At 41.4% G+C, this 23,727-nt stretch overlaps 1 protein-coding gene across 2 annotated transcripts in view; it reads right to left on the minus strand.

Annotated features, from left to right (window-relative positions):
- Window positions 1-1,498: 1,498 nt before the first annotated feature.
- USP16 (ubiquitin specific peptidase 16) overlaps window positions 1,499-23,727 on the minus strand; it is a 181,268-nt gene continuing 159,039 nt past the window's right edge. For both annotated transcript variants that reach the window (XM_053705988.1, XM_053705989.1), the window contains 2 exons: window positions 17,291-17,444; window positions 1,499-2,476 (listed from right to left, as the gene is read on the minus strand). In XM_053705988.1, coding sequence (XP_053561963.1) covers window positions 2,352-2,476; window positions 17,291-17,444 — 279 coding nt within the window. In that variant the 3' untranslated portion in view covers window positions 1,499-2,351. The remainder of the gene's footprint in view (window positions 2,477-17,290; window positions 17,445-23,727) is intronic.

A 23,727-nucleotide genomic window follows, 5' to 3' on the forward strand; every position in this document is an offset into this window, starting at 1 on the left:
ATACAATCATGCTACTATAACATACCGGAAACAGCTGAGAGTTGTTGCTACTTAAGATGTCACTTTGGTGATGAAAAGTATTAACTTTATCTCTTATGAATTTGTTTAACTGCTGGGTATCTAATCTCAACAGCAATTAAAGGGATATAATACTCATATGCTAAATCACTTGAAACTGATGCAGTATAACTGTAAAAAGCTGACGGGAAAATATCACCTGAGCATCTCTATGTAAAAAATTAAGATATTTTACCTCACAATTTCCTCAGCTCAGCAGAGTAAGTTCTGTGTAAAAAGTTATACTCAGCTGCAGCCCAGCTGCAGGTAAAAAAAAATAAAAAAAAATGAAGAAATGAACAGCAGCCAATCAGCATCAGCAGTGCTGAGGTCATGAACTATTTTACTGTGATCTCATGAGATTTGACTTAACTCTCATGAGATTTCATTGTAAACGTCCTTACACTGAATAGGGAAATAACATGAGAGTGCATGAGGCTCATCCCTTCGGCTGTCCCGGGACAGACATACTGATAGCTGCTTAAAAATCCTTTACAATGGGATGTGGCTACTGAGGAACTTTTTAGGTAAAATATCTTTCTTGTTTACATAGAGATGTTCAGGTGATATTTTCTAGTCAGCTTTTTACAGCTATACTGCATCACTTTCAAGTGTTTAAACATTTGGGTATTATGGCCCTTTAAGCATATGCATATATTTAAATGTTTATTTATAAATTGCACAAAGTATTGATAAAGGTAAGGTTTAAAGCTGTTCTGTAAGTGGTACTTTCTACAGCCAAACATGTGTTCCTCATATGATTTAAGTGCAGCATGCTAGATCTTGTGAAAGTATTGTATATGTGGTCATGAACTGGAAGAATAAGTGCTGGGCTTGACTGCTATAATACATGACAAGAAGCAGGAAGTACCGGTGATTCCTGGGAATTCCAAAAGGAGTCGGTCAGGCAGCACCGGATTCTGCATGATGGCATTTCACACTAAGATCTGTAGGTAGAGTTCAGGCCCATAAGACATTGAATGAAAATACCTATTCTAAAGGAGTATACTTATCCTACCTAAATTTCAATAAAATATGTAATCTTTTCTACCCAATGTATCCGCTCTGTCTAGCACCAACTAGAATGGCATCAAATTCAAATGTTTGCACCTTAGGTAGAAAGCACCTGGAAGTTTGTCTAGTTTTCTCCTCCATGCCATGTGGGGGGATAACACACTATTAATAAATAAATAAAATAAACATATACCTTTTGTTGTTAATTTAACAGTTATGTAAAGAAAATAGAACATTTTTATCACATATCATCACATAATAGAAAATGCAAACAAATTATAGTAAACCAGTGACCATTTATGGGTTTGGGAACCATATGATGATCTGAACTTCCATGTATAATATTGCAGGTTTAATGCCTTTATATTTTAACTGAGATAACAGTTATAGAGCCTGGATAAAATCAAGCAACTACACAAACTGCATATTTAATTTTACCGTTTACAACCATTGCGATTTATTGGAACAAACGTATATGTATTCCATGACAGCATATAGTAATGATTTGCTTAAATTAAAATAATCTGCAAACAATGAAAGCAATCCAACACAATTATAAAACAAAATAAATTTAGAACACATATATTGCAACAGTCCTACAGCAGATCAGAGAGCCCCCCCCAGACATTTTTTTTAAAACTTTTATCAAATAACTGGAAAAAAATACTGAAATATATTGTAGGTTATCAGTATAAAACAAAAAATAGGCCCCTTTCTTATTAAAAATAAGAATGGCACCGTTCCAGATAAGCAGTTAAATCATGAATGAGAAGCGATAATAGGTTTGTAATTTACAGTTACAAACAGGACTATATATACACTTTGCATAAAAAAGATAGACCGTTATTTAGGTAGTAACAATATATGTGATATCCGTATGGAATGTCACCTTGTATTTGATATATTAAAACATATTTGCAATATATAAACAAAAACACAAAAGTGCATTGAGATGCAACTTTACATCAAAAAAAGCTCTGGAGCCGATACAAAAATATTTTAAATTAATGTTTGCAGAGTAGCTAAAAACAATTATTCAAATCTACAATTTTCATGATTGCATATAAATTTATTGCATAACACTGAATACGTTGGTGACACCATACAAAAGTGCTCAGCTGAGAATTTTCTCCACAAATATTTTCTGCATCCACAATTTTCGAGTCGTGTCCTTGCAATTTTTTTGTTTTTATTAAATATGGCTTCCAGAACCATTCATAACACAATCAACTAATAGATTCCTTGGCAAATAAAGAATTCCGCTCACAGTCTGAGTTTTATTAAAGTATTCTCTCATAGAACAAAAGGTAGGCCTGAGAGTTCAGAACTTTAGTCAATGGCACTGCTTGTACATGGCTGTCACTGATATGGTACCAATGGCCCATTGGTGGTTCACTTCCTGAAACTGTAAAAATATAAAAATTATTAAAAACTAATTAAGCAATTTAACAACTACTAATTCTGACAAAACTGTTTTTAAAGTTCTAAAATGTTTTGTGAAAAAATGTCCTTATGTTTTTGTTTTGCTTACTAAAAAGGACAATTAAAAGGGATATGAAACCCAACTTTCTTTCCTAAGGCATGGAGAGTCCATGACTTCATTCCAATTACTAGTTGGATATTCAACTCCTGGCCAGCAGGAGGAGGCAAAGAGCACCCCAGCAGAGCTGTTAAGTGTCACTTCCCATACCCATAACCCCCAGTCAATTCTTTGCCTTTGTGATCGGGAGGATGGCGAAGATGAGTGTCTGAGAAGATTTATTCCATTAATGGGTACTTTTCCCTGCAAGCAAGGATTGGGTTCTAGCTGTGTCCATGTCAATCTCTTTAGGAAGAGTAGTGGTGGCTTTTAGCAGTTAGAAGGTGGCGAGGTTGTCTTTGCTTTACTTCTAACATTATTGCTACCCCTACTATAGAAAGCCAGATTTGTTTATTCTGTTCTCTCCTTTTCTACAGGTCCCTGGTAGACGTGAAGGACTCCACCACACCTTAGATGCCATTCCCTGTCGGACGGCAGGATCCACAGGTAAGTGCTTTCCTTCTAGGCGAGAGGGTGACCGCACTATTGGATTTAATTCTTCTGTGGGCTTTATTTTACTGGGACTTTCTTTATCTTTATGATTATGGAGTTTGAGGGCACTGCATTATATGAGGTAGTTATGAGGCTGACAGCATAGGGCTTAAGGCTCACAATCAGAGCCGGACTCCTTGAGAGTTTCTTTTATTGTTGGGGGCATATTTTATTTTTTGCTTGGATGCAAACATTTAAACAAGTTTCGTTACTGTTATTTTTAGTTGCATGCAGTTTTCTAGCACAGACAGCGTTAGTTAGAGCTGTGGCGCAGTTGAAATTAGTTGCAGTCACATGACCGTTTCTCCGAGTATAGCGGAGTTAAAAGCGAGGTGTGTGGTCCTCTTCAGCTCCTGATTTATAGATATTGTCTCCGGTCCTGCATACTAGGGAATAGATTGTCTGTTGTCAGGAGGTGGTAAGCCCTCAGCAGTGCTAAGGTATTAGGGTGCTTATTTTTTGCGGTGTTTTTTTTTGCTACAAACTTTTTTCTGTTTAAATGTTTTAGATACCTGGCGAGTGCAGTTCAAGGTTTACACTCCGGCTTGAGTTTTTTTTTTTTTTTTTTTTTACATATTTTTAGTCAGTAATCTTATTTATTTATGTTTTTTGTAGGACCAATTTATTCATAATGGACACTAATGAACATAGTGGTTCCTTTGAAAAATGTTTGTTTTGCTTGGAGGCAAATGTATTTCCTCCTGTGCAATTTTGCTCCCCTTGCCTAAATAAGACTATTATTGAAAGATAATATTAATCTCTCAGAGCCTTCTGTCTCTCAGGATGGTGCTGTACCACCTATGCCTCAGCTTTTCCCTCGAGTGACCCAAGCTTTAGCAGTTTCACATGCAGTTCATCTCAGCATCCTCAAGGGGGTGTTTATTTACCAGGAGATTTTGCTGCGCAAATAACTTCTGTGGTTTCTGCAGCCTTGTCAGCCTTTCCTACTTCTGGTAAGAGGAAGAGAAAGTCTAAAAATATTTCTCTCAGTAAGGGTTCTGACTCAGCAAAGGCGTTAGTCAGTCTCCCTCAGTTATCTGATGACGAGAATACTTCAGTGACTTCTGAAGGTGAGATCTCAGATTCTAAATCTAGGATGGAAAGCTCTACTGATTCAGAAGAGGTTAATTTTAGATTTAAGCTTGAACACCTCCGAATACTTCTGGAAGGAGGTACTCGCTACCTTACATGACTCCGAACCTTCTGTCGTTGTCAACCCTAAAAAGTCATCTAAACTTAATAGAGTTTATGATTCTCCCTCATCTGTGGATGTTTTTCCTGTTCCAGATAAAATGTCAGAAATCATAGCTCAAGAATGGGATAAGCCAGGGATTCCCTTTTCCCATTCCCCTGTTTTTAAAAATATGTTTCCTATTGCGGACTCCATTCGTGACTCACTGTACCTAAGGTAGAAGGAGCTATTTCTACTCTAGCTAAAAGAACTACTATTCCTATAGAAGATAGTTGTTATTTCAAGGATCCAATGGATAAGAAGCTAGAGGCTTACTTAAAAAAGATGAACATTCATCTGGGATTATAGTGGCAGCCTGCTGCAAGCATTGCGATGGCTGCGGGAGCAGCATCTTATTGGTGCGATGTTTTGTCTGAACTAATTTCAGAAGAGACTACTATAGAGGAGATCCAAGATAGGATCAAGGGTCTTAAGCTGGCCAATACTTTTATCTGTGATGCCAACATGCAAGTAATTAGACTGGGAGTCAAAATGTCTAGCTTTGCGGTTTTAGCTTGCAGAGAGTTGTGGTTAAAATCTTGGTCAGCTGATGTAACTTCCAAATCCAAGCTTTTGTCTTTACCTTATAAGGGTAAAACCTTATTTGGTCCTGATTTGGCATTTCTGAGATTACAGGTGGAAAGGGATCTTTCCTACCTCAGGACAAGAGGAGTAGACCTAAGGGTCGCCAGAATTCTAATTTTCGTTCCTTTCGTAATTTCAAAGAGCAGAAATCTTCTTCCTCCTCTTCCAAGCCAGAGCAATCCAAGACCTCATGGAGGTCCAGTCAGCTTTGGAATAAGGGGAAGCAAACCAAGAAGCCTTCAACGGATTCTAAATCAGTATGAAGGGATTGCCTCCTGTCCTGGATCAGGTAGGGGGCAGACTTTCCTTTTTTCATCAGACTTGGATACAAGCCCAGGGACAGATTTATCCTATCATGGTCATCTGCAAACCAGGTAAAGAGAGAGACCTTCTTAAACTGCGTAAAGGACCTATCTTCCCTGGGGGTGATTATTCCAGTTCCAGTAGAGTAACAGGGTCAAGGATTCTATTCAAATCTTTTTGTGGTTCCAAAAAAGGAGGGAACTTTACGTCCCATTTTAAAACTAAAGTGTCTCAACAAATTCCTCAGGGTTCAGTCCGTCAAAATGGAAACCATTTGTTCCATTCTTCCCTTGGTCCATGATGACCATAGACCTGAAGGATGTGGATCTTCATGTTCCCATTCACAGGGATCATCACCAGTTTCTGAGATTTGCCTTTCTGGACAAGCATTTCCAATTTGTTGCACTTCCGTTTGGCCTTGCCACGGCGCTATATTCACAAAGGTTCTGGGGGCTCTTTTGGTAGTGGTCAGATCTCAGGGAATTGCGGTGGCGCCTTACCTATTTGGTTCAGGCGTCATCTTTTCATCTAGCAAAATCTCATACAGAGATGGTGCTGTCGTTTTCTACATTCCCAGGGGTAGAAAGAGAATATGGAAAAGAGTTGCCTTGTTCCGGCTACAAGGGTATGTTTCTTAGGAACAATAATAGATTCCCTGTACATGAAGATTTTCCTGACGGATGTCAGAAAAGCCAAACTTCTTGCATCGTGCCTCTCTCTCCAGTCTGCTATTTGGCCATTAGTGGCTCAATGCATGGAGGTGATTGGTCTAATGGTGGCTTCTATGGACATCATTCCTTTTGCTCGGTTCCATCTGAGACCTCTGCAACTATGTATGCTCAGTCAATGGAACGGAGACCATTCAGATCTATCGCAAAAAATAGATCTGGATCCTCTAACAAGAGACTCTCGTGTGGTGGATTTTTCAGGATCATCTATCCCGAGGCACATGCTTCCTAAGACCTTCCTGGGTGATTGTGACCACGGACGCCAGCTTGTCAGGCTGATGAGCAGTTTGGTGCTCTCTAAAAGCTCAGGGCCTGTGGTCTCAGGAGGAGTCTTCCCATAAACATCTTGGAGTTGAGAGCAAATCTTCAATGCCTTGACAGCTTGGCCTCAATTATCTTTAGTCCGGTTTATCAGATTCCAATCGGACATCACCTCGGTGGCTTACATCAACCATAAGGGGGGAAACTCTGTGTATTCTTTAGCTATGAAGGAGGTGACTCACATTGCCTTCTGTCTGCCATTCACATCCCAGGGGTGAACAAATAGAGTCTTAACCTTGTTCTTAAAAAGTTTTGCAGCAGGCTCCGTTTGAGCCAATGCACTCTGTTGATATTTAATTGTTATCCTGGAAGGTTTTATTTCTTCTTGCTATTTCTTCTGCTCGCATAGTTTCTGAACTTTCGGCTCTGCAGTGCGATTCCCCTTACCTTATTTTTCATGTGGATAAGGCGGTCCTTCATACTAAACTAGGATTTCTTCCTAAGGTAGTTTCGGATCGCAATATTAATCAGGAAATTGTTGTTGCTTCCTTTTGCCCCAATCCTTCTTATCAGAAGGAACGTCTTTTACATAACTTGGATGTTGTGCGTGCTTTAAAAATTACTTCATGCAACTAAAGATTTTCGTCAATCTTCTGCCCTGTTCGTTGTTTTCTCTGGTAAGCATAAGGGTCAGAAGGCCACTTCTACTTCCCTTTCTCTCTAGTTGAGAAGTGTTATAAGGCTAGCTTATAAGACAGTTGGACAACAACCTTGAGAGAGAATTACGGCTCATTCCACTAGGGCTGTCTCCTCTTCCTGGGCTTTCAAATGAAGCATCTGTGGAGCAAATCTGCAAGGAGGCTACAGGGTCTCTTTTTCTTCAAGCGGTGGTGCCTCCTGTTTTAGGTCCGGGTGGGGTTGTGGACTCTCCATGCCTTGGGAAAAAAAAGAAAATGTATGCTTACCTGATAAATTTCTTTCTTTTTTGGCATGGAGAGTCCACAACTTCACCCTTGCTTAAATTTAAGACGTCCGTTTTTTTGTGTAAACCTTAGGCACCTCTATACCTTGTGTTATATTCTTTTTCCATTTCCCTTCGGCCGAATGATTTGGGGTTATGGGTAAGGGAAGCGACACTTAACAGCTCTGCTGGGTTGCTCTTTGCCTCCTCCTGCTGGCCAGTAGTTGAATATCCCACTAGTAATTGGAATGAAGTTGTGGACCCATGCCCGGAAATAAATTTATCAGGTAAGCATAAATTTAGTTTTTTCTTTCATGATTCAGATAGAGCACACAATTTTAAACAACTTTACAATTTACTTCTATTATCTAATTTGCTTCATTCTCTTGATATCCTTTGGTAAAGGAGAAGCAATGTTCTACTGGGAGCTAGCTGAAAGACAATGACAAGAAGCATACATCTGCAGTCAATCAGTAGCTTCTGAGCCTACCTAGGTAACTTTTCAAAAAGAATACAAAGAGAACAAAACAAATGAGATAATAGAAATAAATTGGAAAATTATTTAAATTGCATGCTCTATCTGAATCATGAAAATAAATTTGGGTTTTGTGTCCCTTTAAATACACTAGAATTGCATAATCAACAAGTGCATAATAAAAAGACTGCAATAGCACTTTTAAAATGAGCAGTATATTTTTTCTGACAAAACAATTTTCTTCAATTTGCTGCCTCCCCTGTATCATGTGACAGCATTCAGCCAGCCAATCACAATCTCATATGTATAAACTTAAAGGGACATGAAACCCACATTTTTTCTTTCACGATTTAGAAATAGCATGCAATTTTAAACAACTTTCTAATTTACATCTATTGTCTTATTTACTTCATTCTCTCAATATTTTCTTTGCTGAAAAACATATCTAGATAGGTTCAGTAGCTGCTGATTGGTGGCTAAACATAGATGTCTCATGTGATTGGCTCACCTATGTGCATTGCTATTTCTTCAACAAAGGATATGTAAAAAATATAAAGCAAATTAGATAATAGAAGTAAATTGGAATGTTATTTCAAATCGTATTCTCCACCTGTATTATGAAAGATTTTTTTGGGGTTTAGTGTCCCTTTAACTCTTGCACATGCTCAATAGTAGCTGGAGCTTTAGATAGTCTGAGTGCACATTTATCGGAATATAAAAACACTGCACAATTTGGAAATTGAACTAAATAGAATAGTCTCCTAAAACCGCATACTCTATCTGAATCATGAAAGCATAATTTATGGTTACTTGATAAATAAATGTATTTCTTGGTGGTGAGAGTCCACAACGATTCATTACTGTTTGGATTTAACCTGGCCACCAGGAGGAGGCAAAGACAACCTGCTTTAAAATCCCTCCTACTTCCCTGCCCCTACCAGTATTTCGTATAGCCAAGAATAGGAGAAAGAAGTACGAAGGATAGTAAGGTAAAGAGGTGCAAACTAAAACTGCCACAACTTAGAAAAATTGTGCGGGTTCGTGGACTCTCACCAACTAGAAAGAAATGAATCAGGTAAGCATAAATTATGTTTTCTTTCTAATGGTGGTGAGAGTCCACAACAATTAATTACTGTCGGGAGCTAATACCCAAGCTGAGAAGTCCACGAAAAATGGGTGGGACAAAGTAAAGGCAGACACCTATTTACCAGAAACGAAACCCTGGAAACCCATCCTACCGAAGATTTCCTCAGGCTAGGCAAAACCAGCAAATTGCTAAAATCATGGTAGAAGTTTGAAATACAACCACGTTGAGCCTCACAAATTTACTCTATTGAAACCACATTCTTGAAAACCCAAGAAGTAAAACAAAAACGAGTATAATGAGCTATATGAAAAAATGTAAAGGTGGCGACTATCCCGCCACCAAATAATCTCAGAGAACATAAACAGCATACAGAAGATGCCTTCTGACCCTTATGCGTATCCGAAGCTAAACCAACAAACTGGATACTCCCAAAAAGCAACAATAAACAAACTTTAATGCCCTGACTACATCCAGATAAAATGTAGCAATCTCACCTCTAAAGATTTCGGCTTCGAGCATAAGGAAGGATCTTTCTCTAAAGAAACCAAATTAACTAAGATGTACAAAGTACTAGAAGATACCCTGTCCTGATGAAAACACTGTATACAGAGTATCCCAGAAAAAACAGCTGTGGCTGAAATGGCTATTAGAAATGAAACTGTAGGTCCAATGCAATTCTAGGGTTTAAGGAAATAAATTCCCCGACCCTAAGAACCAAGTTCAAATTCCCAGAGAAGAAGTTGGCCTGAGACTTGGTGGGAGTCTAACCAAAGCCGAAGCTAAAAGCTCAACATCTGGGCAACAAACAAATTCCAATAAAAAACAGAAAGTACGCAAAATGTGACTCAAAGGACGCTGGTAAACAGATCCTTACATAAGGCATTCAGAAGAAGATAGAAGATGTAAGGTATCCGAACAGAATGCCGTGTATAGCCCCAGGCTGAATACTAAGAATTGATACACTCTCCACACCTCATGGAAAGTTTACTTAGCAACTAGCTTGCAAGCCTGAAGTAAGTTATCCACTGGAGTCAGAACCCCTTTATCAAAAAATAACCAAATGCTCAATTCTAGCAAAATTGGGATTTAATATTTGGGGACCCCATAAATATGAACTGCAAAGATGGTACATTGATGAGTGTCAGATCAATCTAGAATGCAAGAAACCTCTTCTATTGTGCTGCAATACCACTGCAAAAGTTGCTGTAGGCTACCACCTTTATGTTGCTCAACGAAACTAGAAGGAAAGGAAGAATCCTGTGATAGACTAAATCTGAAGCGCTCTGAAGATCGAACAGAATTCCAATACATTTATTGGAACCTCACCTCGTAGGAGACAAAACTCCCTGAAACATTCAAGATCTCCAGACAGCACTCCATCACTAAAGGCTGGCATCCAAGGCAGACATTCCCTAGGACAGACAAAGAAATTCCTTTCCCAAGGAAGCTATCTACCAGACTAGATTCCCAGACTGAAAAATCCAGATGGCATAACAGATACAGGTTGGAGTTAGCTCTAGAAAGCATAGATAAAGAGGACACCAAAGAAACCCTGCAAACAAAATTGTGTCTGATGCTAGAACCACTAGGAAAATATCAAAAAGCCCCCCTTGCTCTGTGGTATAGGACTAGATCTTACCCCCTCCAGTATCCAAAATACAAAGCAAAGGAAGCTCCTGTTGCACACTATAGTCCTGCACATAGTAACAGGAATCGGCAGGTAGCGTGAAAATATTTTCTCATCCTGCACTCTGCCAACTCCTGCCCAGCCATTACAATTCTCCACCAGCCAATTTAGAGCTCTTGAACAGACTGTATTGATCAATCGTGGAGCACTAAAAATGCTGGTTATGAGCAGAGACCAAATCTTAAACGGGCCGCAACCTAAAAAGTTACACATACCTCTCAAATAAATAAAGGCTAAAAAGTCATATACCCATAATGTCTACCACTTTCAGTATGTCACTAGTGTGCAATTGTACATGTGCCTAAGAGCTTAGATGTCTGTAGCCTTAGTTTTGAACCTATAGAGCTATACGGCTATACTCCAGGACTAAGCTAAAATAACAAACAAACATACATACGTGAGAATAAAAGTGCACATAATTATGACAGTCCGAGATTTCTGCTGTGATCTACCCAACTGTATGTACCTGCTGTGTGAGACAAGCAAGGTACTTACCCAGCAAAGTCCCCTCCACTGTTCTTACCCAACTGGTAATCCTGATGATACAGCACAGGATGGGCTCTCTGCTTTAACTAACAGGATATACTAAGGAAGTAAATCTCCATGGCCAAACAGGAGGAGGCTTAAGGAACTGTCCCAGCAACAGCCATGGCAGGCTTGCGACTACAACTCCAGAGAAGAGATTTACATTGTACAGCCAGTACTATATGTTCCTTTCTTACAGGTACTATCCATTGAGGAAAAAACATGGGATTAATATCCCTGTAAATCTTCAATAAATCCTGAGCACCTCTACCTTCGCCTGCTCCTAGGCTAGGCAAAAGAAAATACTGAGAGGGTCAGGGAAGTAGGAGGGATTTTAAAGCTCTGGTGTAGGGCATCTTTGCCTCCTCCTGGTGGCCAGGTGATGAATTCCCAACAGTAATGAATTGTCGTGGACTCTCACCACCATTAGAAAGCTTAATTTTGACTTTAGTGTCCCTAAAAGTAAAGGCTAGTCTCGGATATGAGTGGCAGTAGTCTTGGATATCAGTGGCAGGTAACAAGAGAAGGATGGGCTATACTAGAGAGAGTCCAAAGAACAATTCTAGGGACACTGTAAATAGGGCCTGTTTGTTTACTTAGGATGGAGAAAGGAAGTGTAATATAAAAGGATAATTTAAAAAAAAAAAAAAAGAAATTTCCATCATTGCTCAGCGGCACTTGCCATTAGGTGTGCATTTGGAACTAAACAAATGCTTAAGATGGTAGCCGCATTTGGCAATTTTCGGAGCCAGGTTTTTTCTTCTGAAAGTGCAACGTACTAAGTTCTGGATTTGCACATATCTTCGAGTGCTGCACTCTCACAAGAAAAAATTTGACACTGAAAATTACCATATGTGGCTTCTGGCCGTTATCTTCGACATTCATTTAGTGCCGATAAGTCTGAATGCACATCTACTCGCCAATTAATGAGTAGTCCCTTTTTTATAGATGACAAGGCAAAAATCTAAAGCATGAAACCCATCTTCTCAGGTGAGTATGACTTCTTCCTGCTATATTATTGCATCAACAAAAAGGTAGAAAATGCTCTCTGTCTAATGACACGGTGAGTTCACAGATCATCATCAATGACTGTTGGGAATATCACTCCTGGCCAGCAGGGGGAGACAAAGAGCACTACAGCTAAGCTGTTAGGTATCACTTCCCTTCCCACAAACCCCAGTCATTCTCTTTGCCTGCGGTGCAAGGAGGAGGTGAAGTTTTCGTGTCTTATAAGAAGTTTTCTTCAATCAAGATTTTATTTTAAAGCAGAGTAAGTTTGCTCTGATTTTTCCTGGGGTCTAGCCGTAGCCCACGTCAGTCTCTTCAGTAGTGCAGTGGTGGCTTTTAAGCATTTGGGAACTTGTGAGGTACAATCCTCACTGCACATTCTCAAACAATTTTGCTGCCCTATTCAGAAAGCCTGAGTAAGCTTAGTCAGTTATTTCCTTCTCCACAGGTCCATGTGAGGAACGGCACCCTCCCAAACCAGGTGAGCTGTCCTACTGCCGGGCAGACTGATTTCAGGTCAGTGCCATGTATATTTTTTCTTTAATGATAAGGAAAATCTGGCACTTCAACAGCTAGGTGCTGTTAAAAATAAAAAGGGATGTTTTATAATGGACCCTATTATGGGTTAATCATTTGACAGTTAGCAGACACTGTGGAGAGACGTTATTTTAATGTTATTGGTGGTTCAGTGTGTCCTTAGCTCCAGTTGGTATCCGGGCAGGACTTATGTGAGATTTGTGGGCTATTTTTGTCTAAAACTTTTATACGGCTATGCATTTCTTCCTAGTATCGGAACTTGTATCCTGGCCGCCGGGACGGCCCCAGATTAAAAGGGTATGGGGTCCTTTGCAGAGGCGGCAGTTAGTTGGCGCACTTTCCATTTTATCTCATGTAAATTTCAGGAATAGTAACGCAGATGTTGGCTCCTCCGCTATAGAATTGCTCAGTCGACGGATACACAGGTCCGGAGTAGAGCCAGATCAATTGAGTAGAGGAATCGATCTCAGGCAGCAGGACAGGAAGACACCTCAGTAAAGCTGCTGAAGTGTATAAGGTTGCCTGGGGATTTTTACAGTATCTCTACTTCTTTTTTCAATAAATATAAGGCGCAGTAGCGTTTTTCTTTTTCAGTTTTCTTAATAAGGGAAAATAAAAGTTTTTATATTTCACTTTATTTTTATTGTTGCAAGATGGATCAAGAGGCTTTGCAAATTGTTGCTTGCAAACTATGTTTTGACTCCCAGGTGAAACCACCAGTACCTTTTTGTTCTTCATGCATGAGAGAACATTGTGTTACAGGGATAGACTTTTTGATCCTGAGCCACCATTAACTAAGGCAGATGCTGTTCAGGTGTCTCCTGTACCAGATATGCTGCAGCTTTCCCCTCAAGCGTCCCAATCTTTCTCGTCTACACATGCAGTGCCCTGCGTTTCTGCTCACAATCCGATAGGATTCTCTTTGCAAGACATTGCTACCCAGGTATCCTCAGCGGTATCTGAGGCGCTGTCTGCTTTTCCCATCCTTCAGGGAAAAGCGCAAGAGGAAATTTAAAGAATCAGTGAGTAAGGTTTCTGATCAGGTTGTGGCTAGCCAAGGTGCTCCTTCTCAAAGGTCTGAGGAGGAAGACACTTCGGTAGCGTCTGAGGGTGAAATCTCAGACAGTATAATTCCTTCTTCTGATGCTGAAGTGGTATCCTTCAGGTTTAAGCTGGAACACCTCCATCTGTTACTTAAGGAGGTTTTGGCTACCTTGGACGACTCCGATACGACTGTCGTAGTCAACCCTAAGAAATCTAGTAAACTAAACAAATACTTTGATGCTCCCTCCGCGGTGGAAGTTTTCCCTGTACCAGACCGTGCTACGGAGCTTATTGCAAGGGAGTAGGAGAGACCTGGTATTCCTTTTTCTCCATCTCCAATTTTCTTTCCTTTTGAAACTTTAGAGGTAAGCCTTTCCCTCCCTCTTCCAAGCAGGAACAGTCCAAGCCTTCCTGGAAGTCCAATCAGTCTTGGAACAAGGGGAAGCAATCTAAGAAGCCCACAACTGATTTAAAATCAGCATGAAGAGTCTGCCCCCGATCCGGGAAAGGATCCAGTAGGGGCAGACTTTCACTATTCGCTCTAACTTGGATATGGGATGTCCCGGATCCTAGGGCGGTGGATATTTTCCTCCCAGAGGCAGGTTCCTCCTCTCAAGATTATTTGCAGACCAGATAAAAAGAGAGGCATTCTTAAATTGTGTTCAGGATCTTTCCGCTCTGGGAGTGATAGTTCCTGTTCCAAGGCAGGAACAGAGTATGGGATTCTATTCCAATCTATTCGTGGTTCCCAAGAAAGAGGGAACTTTCAGACCAATTTTAAACCTAAAGTGTCTAAACAAGTTCCTCAGAGTACCGTCCTTCAAGATGAAAACTATACGTTCCATTCTTCCTTTAGTCGCCAGTTCATGACAACCATAGACCTTAAGGATGCATACCTTCATGTTCCCATTCACAAGGATCATTTCACAGGTTTCTACGGTTGACCTTCTTGGACAATCACTTTCAGTTTGTAGCTCTTCCGTTTAGGCTTGCCACAGCTCCCAAAATTTTCTCAAAGGTTCTGGGGGCTCTTCTGGCAGTGGTCCGGTCAGTGGGCATTGCAGTGGCGCCATATCTGGATGACATTCTGGTTCAGGCGCTGTCTTTTCAACGAACAAACTCTCATACGGAGAGCTTGTTGTCTTTTCTTCGTTCCCACGGATGGAAGGTAAATCTGGGCAAAAGTTTGCTGGTCCCAGCTACAAGGGTAGTGTTCTTAGGAACCATAATAGATTCCCCATCAATGAAGATATTTCTGACGGAGGTCAGGAAATCAAAGATCTTCGACTCTTGCCTTGCCCTTCAGTCCTTGTCTCGACCGTCAGTATGCATACTAAGACAATGGAACGGGGACTATGCAGATCTGTCTCCTCGAATAGATCTGGATCAGGCGACAAGAGATTCTCTTCCGTGGTGGTTGTATCAAGAACACCTCTCCCAGGGAACTTGCTTTCGCAGACCTTCATGGGTGATTGTGACCACGGATGCCAGCTTGCTGGGCTAGGGAGCAGTCTGGGGCTCGTTGAAGGCTCAGGGTCTTTGGACTCGGGAGGAGTCAGATCTCCCCATAAACATCCTAGAACTGAGAGCGATCTTCAATGCTCTACTGGTCTGGCCTCAGCTTCAGCCCGGTTTATCAGGTTTCAGTCGGACAACATAACATCGGTGGTGTACATCAACCACCAGGGAGGAACTCGGAGTTCATTTGCCATGAAAGAGGTGGCTCAAATTATTCAGTGGGCGGAGACCCACAACTGCTGTCTATCTGCGATCCACATTCCAGGAGTGGACAATTGGGAAGCAGATTTTCTGAGCAAACAGACTTTTCATCCTGGAGAGTAGGAACTCCACCCGGAGGTGTTTTCCACCTTAGTCCTCAAATGGGGGTGGCCTGAGCTGGATCTCATGGCTTCTCGGCAGAATGCCAAGCTCCCGAGGTATGGTGCGAGGTCAAGGGATCCACAGGCTGTCCTGATAGATGCTCTGGCGGTCCTTTGGAACTTCAGTCTAGCATACCTGTTTCCCCCGTTCACTCTCCTTCCACGAGTCATTGCTCAAATCAAGCAGGAGAGGGCGTCTGTGATTCTCATAGCACTGGCGTGTCCTCGCAGGATCTGGTATGCAGACCTAGTGGAAATGTCATCTCTTCCACCTTGTAGACATCCTCTAAAGAAGGACCTTCTACTTCAGGGCCCCTTCCTTCATCCAAATCTCGTTTCTCTGAAGCTGACTGCTTGGAGATTGAACGCTTAATTTTATCTAAGTGTGGGTTTTCTTAGTCGGTTGTTCAGACCTTGATCCAGGCTCGCAAGCCTGTGACAAGAAGGATTTACCATAAGATATGGCGTAAATATCTGTATTGGTGTGATTCCTGAGGCTACTCTTGGAGTAGAATCAGGATTCCTAGGATTTTGGCCATGGGTTTGTCAGCAAGTACTCTGAAAAGGTCAGATTTCTGCGTTTTCTTTTTTGTTGCATAAGCGTCTGGCAGATGTGCCAGACGTGCAATCTTTTTGTCAGGCCATGGTCAGATTCAGGCCTGTGTTTAAACCTGTTACTCCTCCATGGAGTCTTAACCTTGTTCTTAAAGTTTTACAACAGGCTCCATTTGAGCCTATGCATTCCTTAGATATTAAGAAGGTTTTGTTTCTTGTTGCCATTTCTTCTGCTCGGAGAGTCTCAGTACTCTCGGCGTTGCAGTGTGATTTCCCTTATCTTATCTTTCATTCTGATAAGGTGGTTCTGCATACTAAGTTAGGTTTCCTCCCTAAAGTTGTTTCGGACAGGAATATTAATCAGGAAATTCTTATTCCTTCTTTGTGTCCTAATCCTCCTTTTCATAAGGAGCGTTTGCTGCACAACCTAAATGTTGTGCATGCGCTGAAATTCTACTTGCAGGCGACTTTTACCAGTCTTCTGTTTTGTTTGTCTGTTTCTCTGGAAAATGCAAGGGTCAGAAGGCTACGGCTACTTCTCTTTCTCTTTGAATGAAGAATATAATTTCTTTGGCCTATGAAACTGCTGGACAGCAGCCTCCTGAGAGAATCACGGCTCATTCCACGAGGGCTGTTTCTTCTTCCTGTGCTTTCAAAAATGAATCTTCTGTGGAACAAATTTGCAACTTGGTCCTCTCTGCATACTTTTTCTAAATTTGATACTTTTGCTTCGGCTGAGGCTTCTTTTGGGAGAAAGGTTCTTCAAGCGGTGGTGCCTTATGTTTAGGTTACCTGTCTTGTCCCTCCCTTATCATCTGTGTCCTCTAGCTTGGGTATCGATTCCCAACAGTAATTGATGATGATGATCCAGGGACTCACTGTGTCATTAGAAAGAAAACAAAGTTTAAGCTTACCTGATAAATGTATTTCTTTCTTGACACGGTGAGTCCACTGCCCGCCCTGTATTTTAGACAGTTTTTTTGTTATTTAAACATCAGGCACCTCTGCACCTTGTGTTGCTTCCTTTCTCTCCTTTTCCTTCGGTCGAATGACTGGGGTTTGTGGGAAGGGAAGTGATACTTAACAGCTTTGCTGTGATGCTCTTTGCCTCCTCCTGCCGGCCAGGGGTAATATTCCCAACAGTAATTGATGATGATACGTGGACTCACCGTGTCAAGAAATAAATAAATGTATCAGGTAAGCATAAATTTTGTTTTTCCTGGAGAAATGATATTATCCTCTAAAAGCCTGGAGTAAAGATTGAGACTAGATGACATTTACCTTCAGGGAGTATTCCTTTAAGTACTAGATCAAATAGTTGCGAACTTGGATTTCGTGATTTGACATACGCCGTGTAGTGTCCAGATCTCATGGTCCCACTGTGTTCAATAACCCCATATAAGGAATAGAGTAACGCAGAATCCCCAATGATGTTCTGTGGACAGCACAAAAATTGTTTAACAAAAATCATTATAAAAAGGACACAGAAAAGCAAAACTTTAAGTGACATAAGAGTGTAAGACGAAAATGTTTGAGCATTTTATTAATGCACTATAACCATGTTAAAACCTTGAAAGATGCTAAACACAATATTAGTCGGCTCCAGAGCAGCAATGCACATCTGGTGAATCGATCACAAGGCATATATGTGTAGCCATCAATCACCAGCTAGCTTCAGGTAATGCATTTGAGATTTTTATATAAAATGTTAAGTTATACATAAAGCAACTTTGCAATATATTTTCATTATGTATTTTGCCCTCATTTCATCATTTAATTTAGATCTGAAATTGGAGCCATTTCTAATTCTCAGAACATGAAATGAACCTGCTGGCTTTTCAAGGCTAAGTCTGCTATATATCTGTCCCTAATTGGCTTTATCAGATAACTGCAAAACAATTCAATTTAACTTTAGGACAGTGACTAGCCTTGTTGTCTGGACTAAATCCCAGATTGGCTCCTTAAAATAAGGCAAATAGTCGGTGGAGTTTGGCTATAGTAAAATAATTGCAGTAAAAAGAAAAAACTAAGATTTGTCTGGTATGTTATTTTATAGCAACACAAGAGAAATGTCTTCGTTTACTGTCCATTTAAATTGTACTAAATGTCACTGTCTGTTACATGTAACACTTTAAAGTGAAAATGTAACCTTTAATTAATTAAAGCCCAGGATCAAAAAGTAATCTTAAAAACAGGGGCACTTTAATTCATTAAAGTTTAAAAAAAGAAAATTTATGCTTACCTGAAAAAATGTATTTATTTTTTGACACGATGAGTCCACGGATCATCTAATTACTAGTGGGAATATCACTCCTGCCCAGCAGGAGGCGGCAAAGAGCACCACAGCAAAAGCTGTTAAATATCACCTCCCTTCCCTCCCACTCCAGTCATTCGACCGAAGTATAGGAGAGAAAGGAAGTAACAAGGTGCAGAGGTGTCTGAAGTTTAAAATAAACCCTCTTCCCAAACACTCCATACTATAGCGCTCAAGCAGAGTGTGATATTACGGGCATAATCTGCATGCAACAGCAAAGAGATACACTGTGATTCAAACAGTTACTCCAGTATAGCAAAACAGTACCTCTTAATCCACCTGTCTTCTTCTGTAGCTCAGTACAAACAAATCCCGGTCTGTTTGCCTCTTCGGGTATCTCCTCCCCTTGCCTTCACGTCACCACCAGGTGTGACCAGTAGGAACCGCTCAATACACAGCAGCAGAATTCGTCTCTCCCCGCAAACCACCTGCAGACCTCCTGTATGTCTGCAATAGTATCCAAAACAGCCAAAAAAGAAGAGAAGGTGAGTCGGGGCCACAGGTTCAAAGATTAAAACGTATCATTTATTGCCATACAATCTGTATGAAAAGTAAAATTACATTCCATAGGTAAAATCAAAGAGAGCTAGGACAGCAGCGGTTTAAAATAAACCCACAACCTGTCATATAGCAGGGCGGGCCATGGACTCATTGTGTCAAAAAAGAAATACATTTATCCGGTAAGCATAAATTTTCTTTTCTTTTTAATGACACGATGAATCCACGGATCATCTAATTACTAGTGGGAATCAATACCCAAGCTAGAGGACACAGATGATTAGGGAGGGATAAGACAGGGAACCTAAACGGAAGGCACCACTGCTTGAAGAACCTTTCTCCCAAAAGCGGCCTCAGGCAAAAGTGTCAAACTTATAGAATTTTGAAAAAGTGTGAAGAGAGGACCAAGTTGCAGCCTTGCAAATCTGTTCCACAGAAGCTTCATTTTTGAATGCCCATGAGGAAGCAACAGCCCTCGTGGAATGGACCGTAACTCTCTCTGGAGGCTGCTTTCCAGCAGTCTCATATGCAAAAAGTATGATACTATTCAGCCAAAAAGAAAGAGAAGTAGCCGTGGCTTTCTGTCCCTTACGTTTACCTAAAAAAAAACACAAATAAAGCAGACGACTCACGAAAATCCTTAGTCGCCTGCAAATAGAATTTTAGAGCACGTACCACGTCTAAATTGTGCAGAAGCCGTTCCTTCTGAGAAGAAGGATTAGGACACAAGGAAGGAACAACAATCTCCTGATTAATGTTCCGGTTAGAAACTACTTTAGGAAGAAATCCCATTTTTGTACGTAAAACTACCTTTTCTGAATGAAAAATAAGATAAGGAGACTCATACTGCAATGCCGAGAGCTCTGACACTCTACGAGTAGAAGAAATCGCAACAAGAAAACAACACTTTCCAAGATAACAACTTAATATCTAAGGAATGCATAGGCTCAAACGGAGCCCCTTGAAGAACCTTAAGAACTAAATTAAGACTCCAGGGAGGAGTAAAAGGTTTGAACACAGGCCTGATCCTGACCAAGGCCTGACAAAAAGATTGTACGTCTGGTACGTCCGGCAGATGCTTATGTAACAAAATAGACAAGGCAGATATTTGACCCTTTAGGGAACTTGCCGATAATCCTTTCTCCAAACCCTCTTGGAGAAAAGACAAAATTCTAGGAATCCTAACTCTATTCCAAGAGTAGCCCTTGGATTTACACCAATAAAGATATTTACGCCATATCTTGTAGTAAATTTTTCTAGTTACAGGTTTACGAGCCTGAATAATGGTCTCTATGACCGATTCTGAAAAGCCCCACTTGGATAAAATTAAGTGTTCAATATCCAAGCAGTCAGCTTCAGAGAAACTAAGTTTGGATGAAGGAAGGGCCCTTGAAGTAGAAGGTTCTTCCTCAACGGAAGCCTCCAGGGTGGCAGAGATGACATGTCCATCAGATCTGCATACCAAATCCTGCGAGGCCAAGCCGGTGCAATGAGGATCACGGAGGCCCTCTCCTGCTTGATTCGAGCAATAACCCGAGGAAGAAGAGCAAACGGAGGAAATAGGTATGCTAAACTGAAGATCCAAGATACCGCCAGGGCGTCCCTGGACCTCGACCCGTACCTTGGAAGCTTGGCATTCTGCCGAGATGCCATGAGATCCAATTCCGGCTGACCCCATTTGAGAATCAGGCTGGAAAATACTTCCGGATTGAGTTCCCACTCCCCCGGATGAAAGGTCTGCCTGCTCATGAAGTCCGCCTCCAAGTTGTCCACCCCTGGGATCGCCGACAGACAGCAAGAGTGGGTCTCCGCCCACTGAATTATTTTTGTTACCTCTGTCATCGCTAAGGAACTCCTCGTTCCTACCTGATGATTGATGTAAGCCACTAAAGTTATAATGTCCGACTGGAAGCTGATAAACTGGACTGAGGCTAACTGGGGCCAGGCTAGAAGAACATTGAAGATTGCTCTCAGCTCCAGAATGTTTATTGGTAGAACAGACTCTGACAGAGTTCAAACTCCCTGTGCCCTTAGGGAGCCCCAGACTGCTCCCCATCCGAGAAGGCTGGCGTCTGTCGTCACAATCACCCAAGAGGGTCTGCAAAAGTAGGTTCCCTGGGAGAGATGATCCTGAGACAACCACCATAGAAGAGAGTTCCTTGTCTCCTGCTCCAGTAGAATTCAAGGAGACAAATCCATATAATCTCCGTTTCATTGACTGAGCATGTTTAACACCATCAGCCCGATTACCTCCATGCACTGAGCCACTGATGGCCGAGGAGCCGACTGAAGCGCTAGACAAGAATCGGAAATCTTTGATTTCCTGACTTCTGTCAGAAAAATCTTCATAGATAGGGAATCTGTTATGGTTCCCAAGAAAGTTACCCTTGTGTTTGGAAATAAGGAGCTCTTTCCAAGATTTACCTTCCACCCATGAGATCGCAGGAAGGATAGCAGAATTTCCGTGTGGGACCTTGCTAGTTGAAAGGATGGCGCCTGGCCCAGGATGTCGTCCAGATAGGGAGCCACTGCAATGCCCCTTAAACGAAGCACCGCCAGCAGAGATCCCAGAACCTTTGAGAACATTTTGGGAGCTGTAGCAAGAGCATAAGGAAGAGTCAAAGTCTAGAAAGGCAAACCTTAGAAACTTGTGATGATCCCTGTGACCAAAAGGAAGAATGGAACGAATAGTTTCCATCTTGAAGGACAGTACTCTGAGGAATGTGTTTAGACTCTTGAGATCTAAAATTGGTCTGAAGGTTCCCTCTTTTTTGGGAACCACAGACAGATTGGAATAAAAACCCAGACCCTGTTCCTGCATAGGAACAGTAACTATTTCTCCTAGGAGGGAGAGGTCCTGTACACAATGTAAGAATGCCTCTCTTTTTGTCTGGTCTACAGATAATTTTGAAAGCAGAAACCTGCGTCTGGGAGGGTAACCTTTGAATTCTAGTTTGTATCCCTGGGACGCTATTTCTACCGCCCAGGGATCCTGAACATCTCGAACCCAAACCTGAGTAAAGAAGGAAAGTCTGCCCCCTACAAGATCCGGTCCCGGATCGGGGGCAGGCCCTTCATGCTGATTTAAATTCCATGGCAGGCTTCTTGGACTCTTTTCCCTTACTCCAAGACTGGTTAGGTCTCCAGGAAGGTTTTGCCTGATTTTGCTTGGGGGCGGAAGCGGAAGAATTTCCCTTGAAATTTTCGAAAGCAACAATAATTACCTCTGACTCTTTGCTTGTTTCTCTTATCCTGAGGGAGAAGATGACCCTTACCTCCCGTGATATCAGAAATTATTTCCGTCAAGCCCAGTCCAAACAAAGTCTTCCCTTTGTAAGGAATCGCTAACAGTTTAGATTTAGATGATATGTCCGCAGACCAAGGTTTTAACCATAAGGCTCTGCGGGCTAAAACAGAGAAACCTGAAATCTTTGCTCCCAGCTTGATATCTTGTAGGGAAGCATCCGCAATGAAGGAATTAGCCAACTTAAGAGCCTTTATCCTATCCTGAATCTCATCCAAAGGAGTGTCTGTCTTAATAGCATCAGACAACGCATCAAACCAATAGGCCGCCGCACTAGTGACGGTAGCAATGCACACAGCAGGTTGCCATTGTAACCCCTGGTGTACATACATCTTCTTAAGTAATCCCTCTAATTTTTTGTCCATAGGATCTTTAAAGCCACAACTATCCTCTATGGGAATAGTAGTTCTCTTAGCCAGGGTGGACACAGCTCCTTCCACCTTAGGGACTGTTTGCCAAGCCTCCTTGACAGAGTCGGCTATGGGAAACATCATGTTAAATATAGGAGATGGAGAGAAAGGGATACCCGATCTCTCCCACTCCTTGGTAATGATCTCAGAAGCTCTGTCTGGTACCGGAAAAACCTCTATCGAGGAAGGTACCTCAAAATATTTGTTTAGCTTGCTGGATTTCTTTGGCTTAACTACAACCATATTGTCGCTGTCATCTAATGTAGCTAAAACCTCCTTAAATAACAGACGGAGGTGTTCAAGCTTTAATCTGAAGGATACAACTTCAGTATCAGTAGTAGGGATTACACTGTCAGAATCTGAGATTTCACCCTCAGATGCTACCGAAGGATCCTCCTCCTCAGGCTTCTGGGAGGGAACATCCAAAATAGCAACAACTGTGTCAGTAACCTCACCAACCGAATGTCTACTTTTCCTCTTGCGCTTCCCCTGCAACATAGGGAAGGCAGATAATGCATCCGAAACCGCAGAAGACATGAGAGAAGCGATATCCTGCAATGTAACTCCAGGGGGAGTTAGAGGAAGCGCACAGCACTGCATGTGTGGGCGAAACAAGTTGGGACACTTGAGGAGAAAGCTGCGGCATATATTGTCTATTAACATTAGACTTCTGAACAGTATCCTCCTTGGAGAATGAAGGCTCAGAAAAATGTCTATCCCTGTAATTTAAAAGTTCTCTCAATACATGAGGAACAGAAAGGGATTGGTGGTTCCACATTGGCATCAAAACACAAAAAACAAGTAACATTTTGCAAGGTTTCTTAGTCCATATTAAAACACAGTGTCAAAGATCAAATCTTTAATAAAATTTAGAACTAGAAAAAAACGTTACTGACACTTTAAATTTAAAACAGTAACTTTTTTACTTTAGTATTGTAGAAACGACAGTCATTTAAATAATAATCTTAGATCACCTCTACACCTCAGCAACTAAGCTGAGGTGTCTACCTTCTAATGACCCGTTCCTTTCCTGAGCAGGAGACGATATTTATTCACAGGTCTGGACTTAGAAACGGATCTCCGTTTTCAACCACGCAGAAAAGTGCCAGAAACAGAAGCTGCGCTGTCTCTTCCGAACAACAGGAAGTACAGGCAAAAGGCGCACAACACAGCTTGGCGCCTCCTGTAAACC

This window comes from Bombina bombina, chromosome 3, assembly GCF_027579735.1.
Source record: "Bombina bombina isolate aBomBom1 chromosome 3, aBomBom1.pri, whole genome shotgun sequence".
In the NCBI taxonomy this organism is placed as follows: domain Eukaryota; kingdom Metazoa; phylum Chordata; class Amphibia; order Anura; family Bombinatoridae; genus Bombina; species Bombina bombina.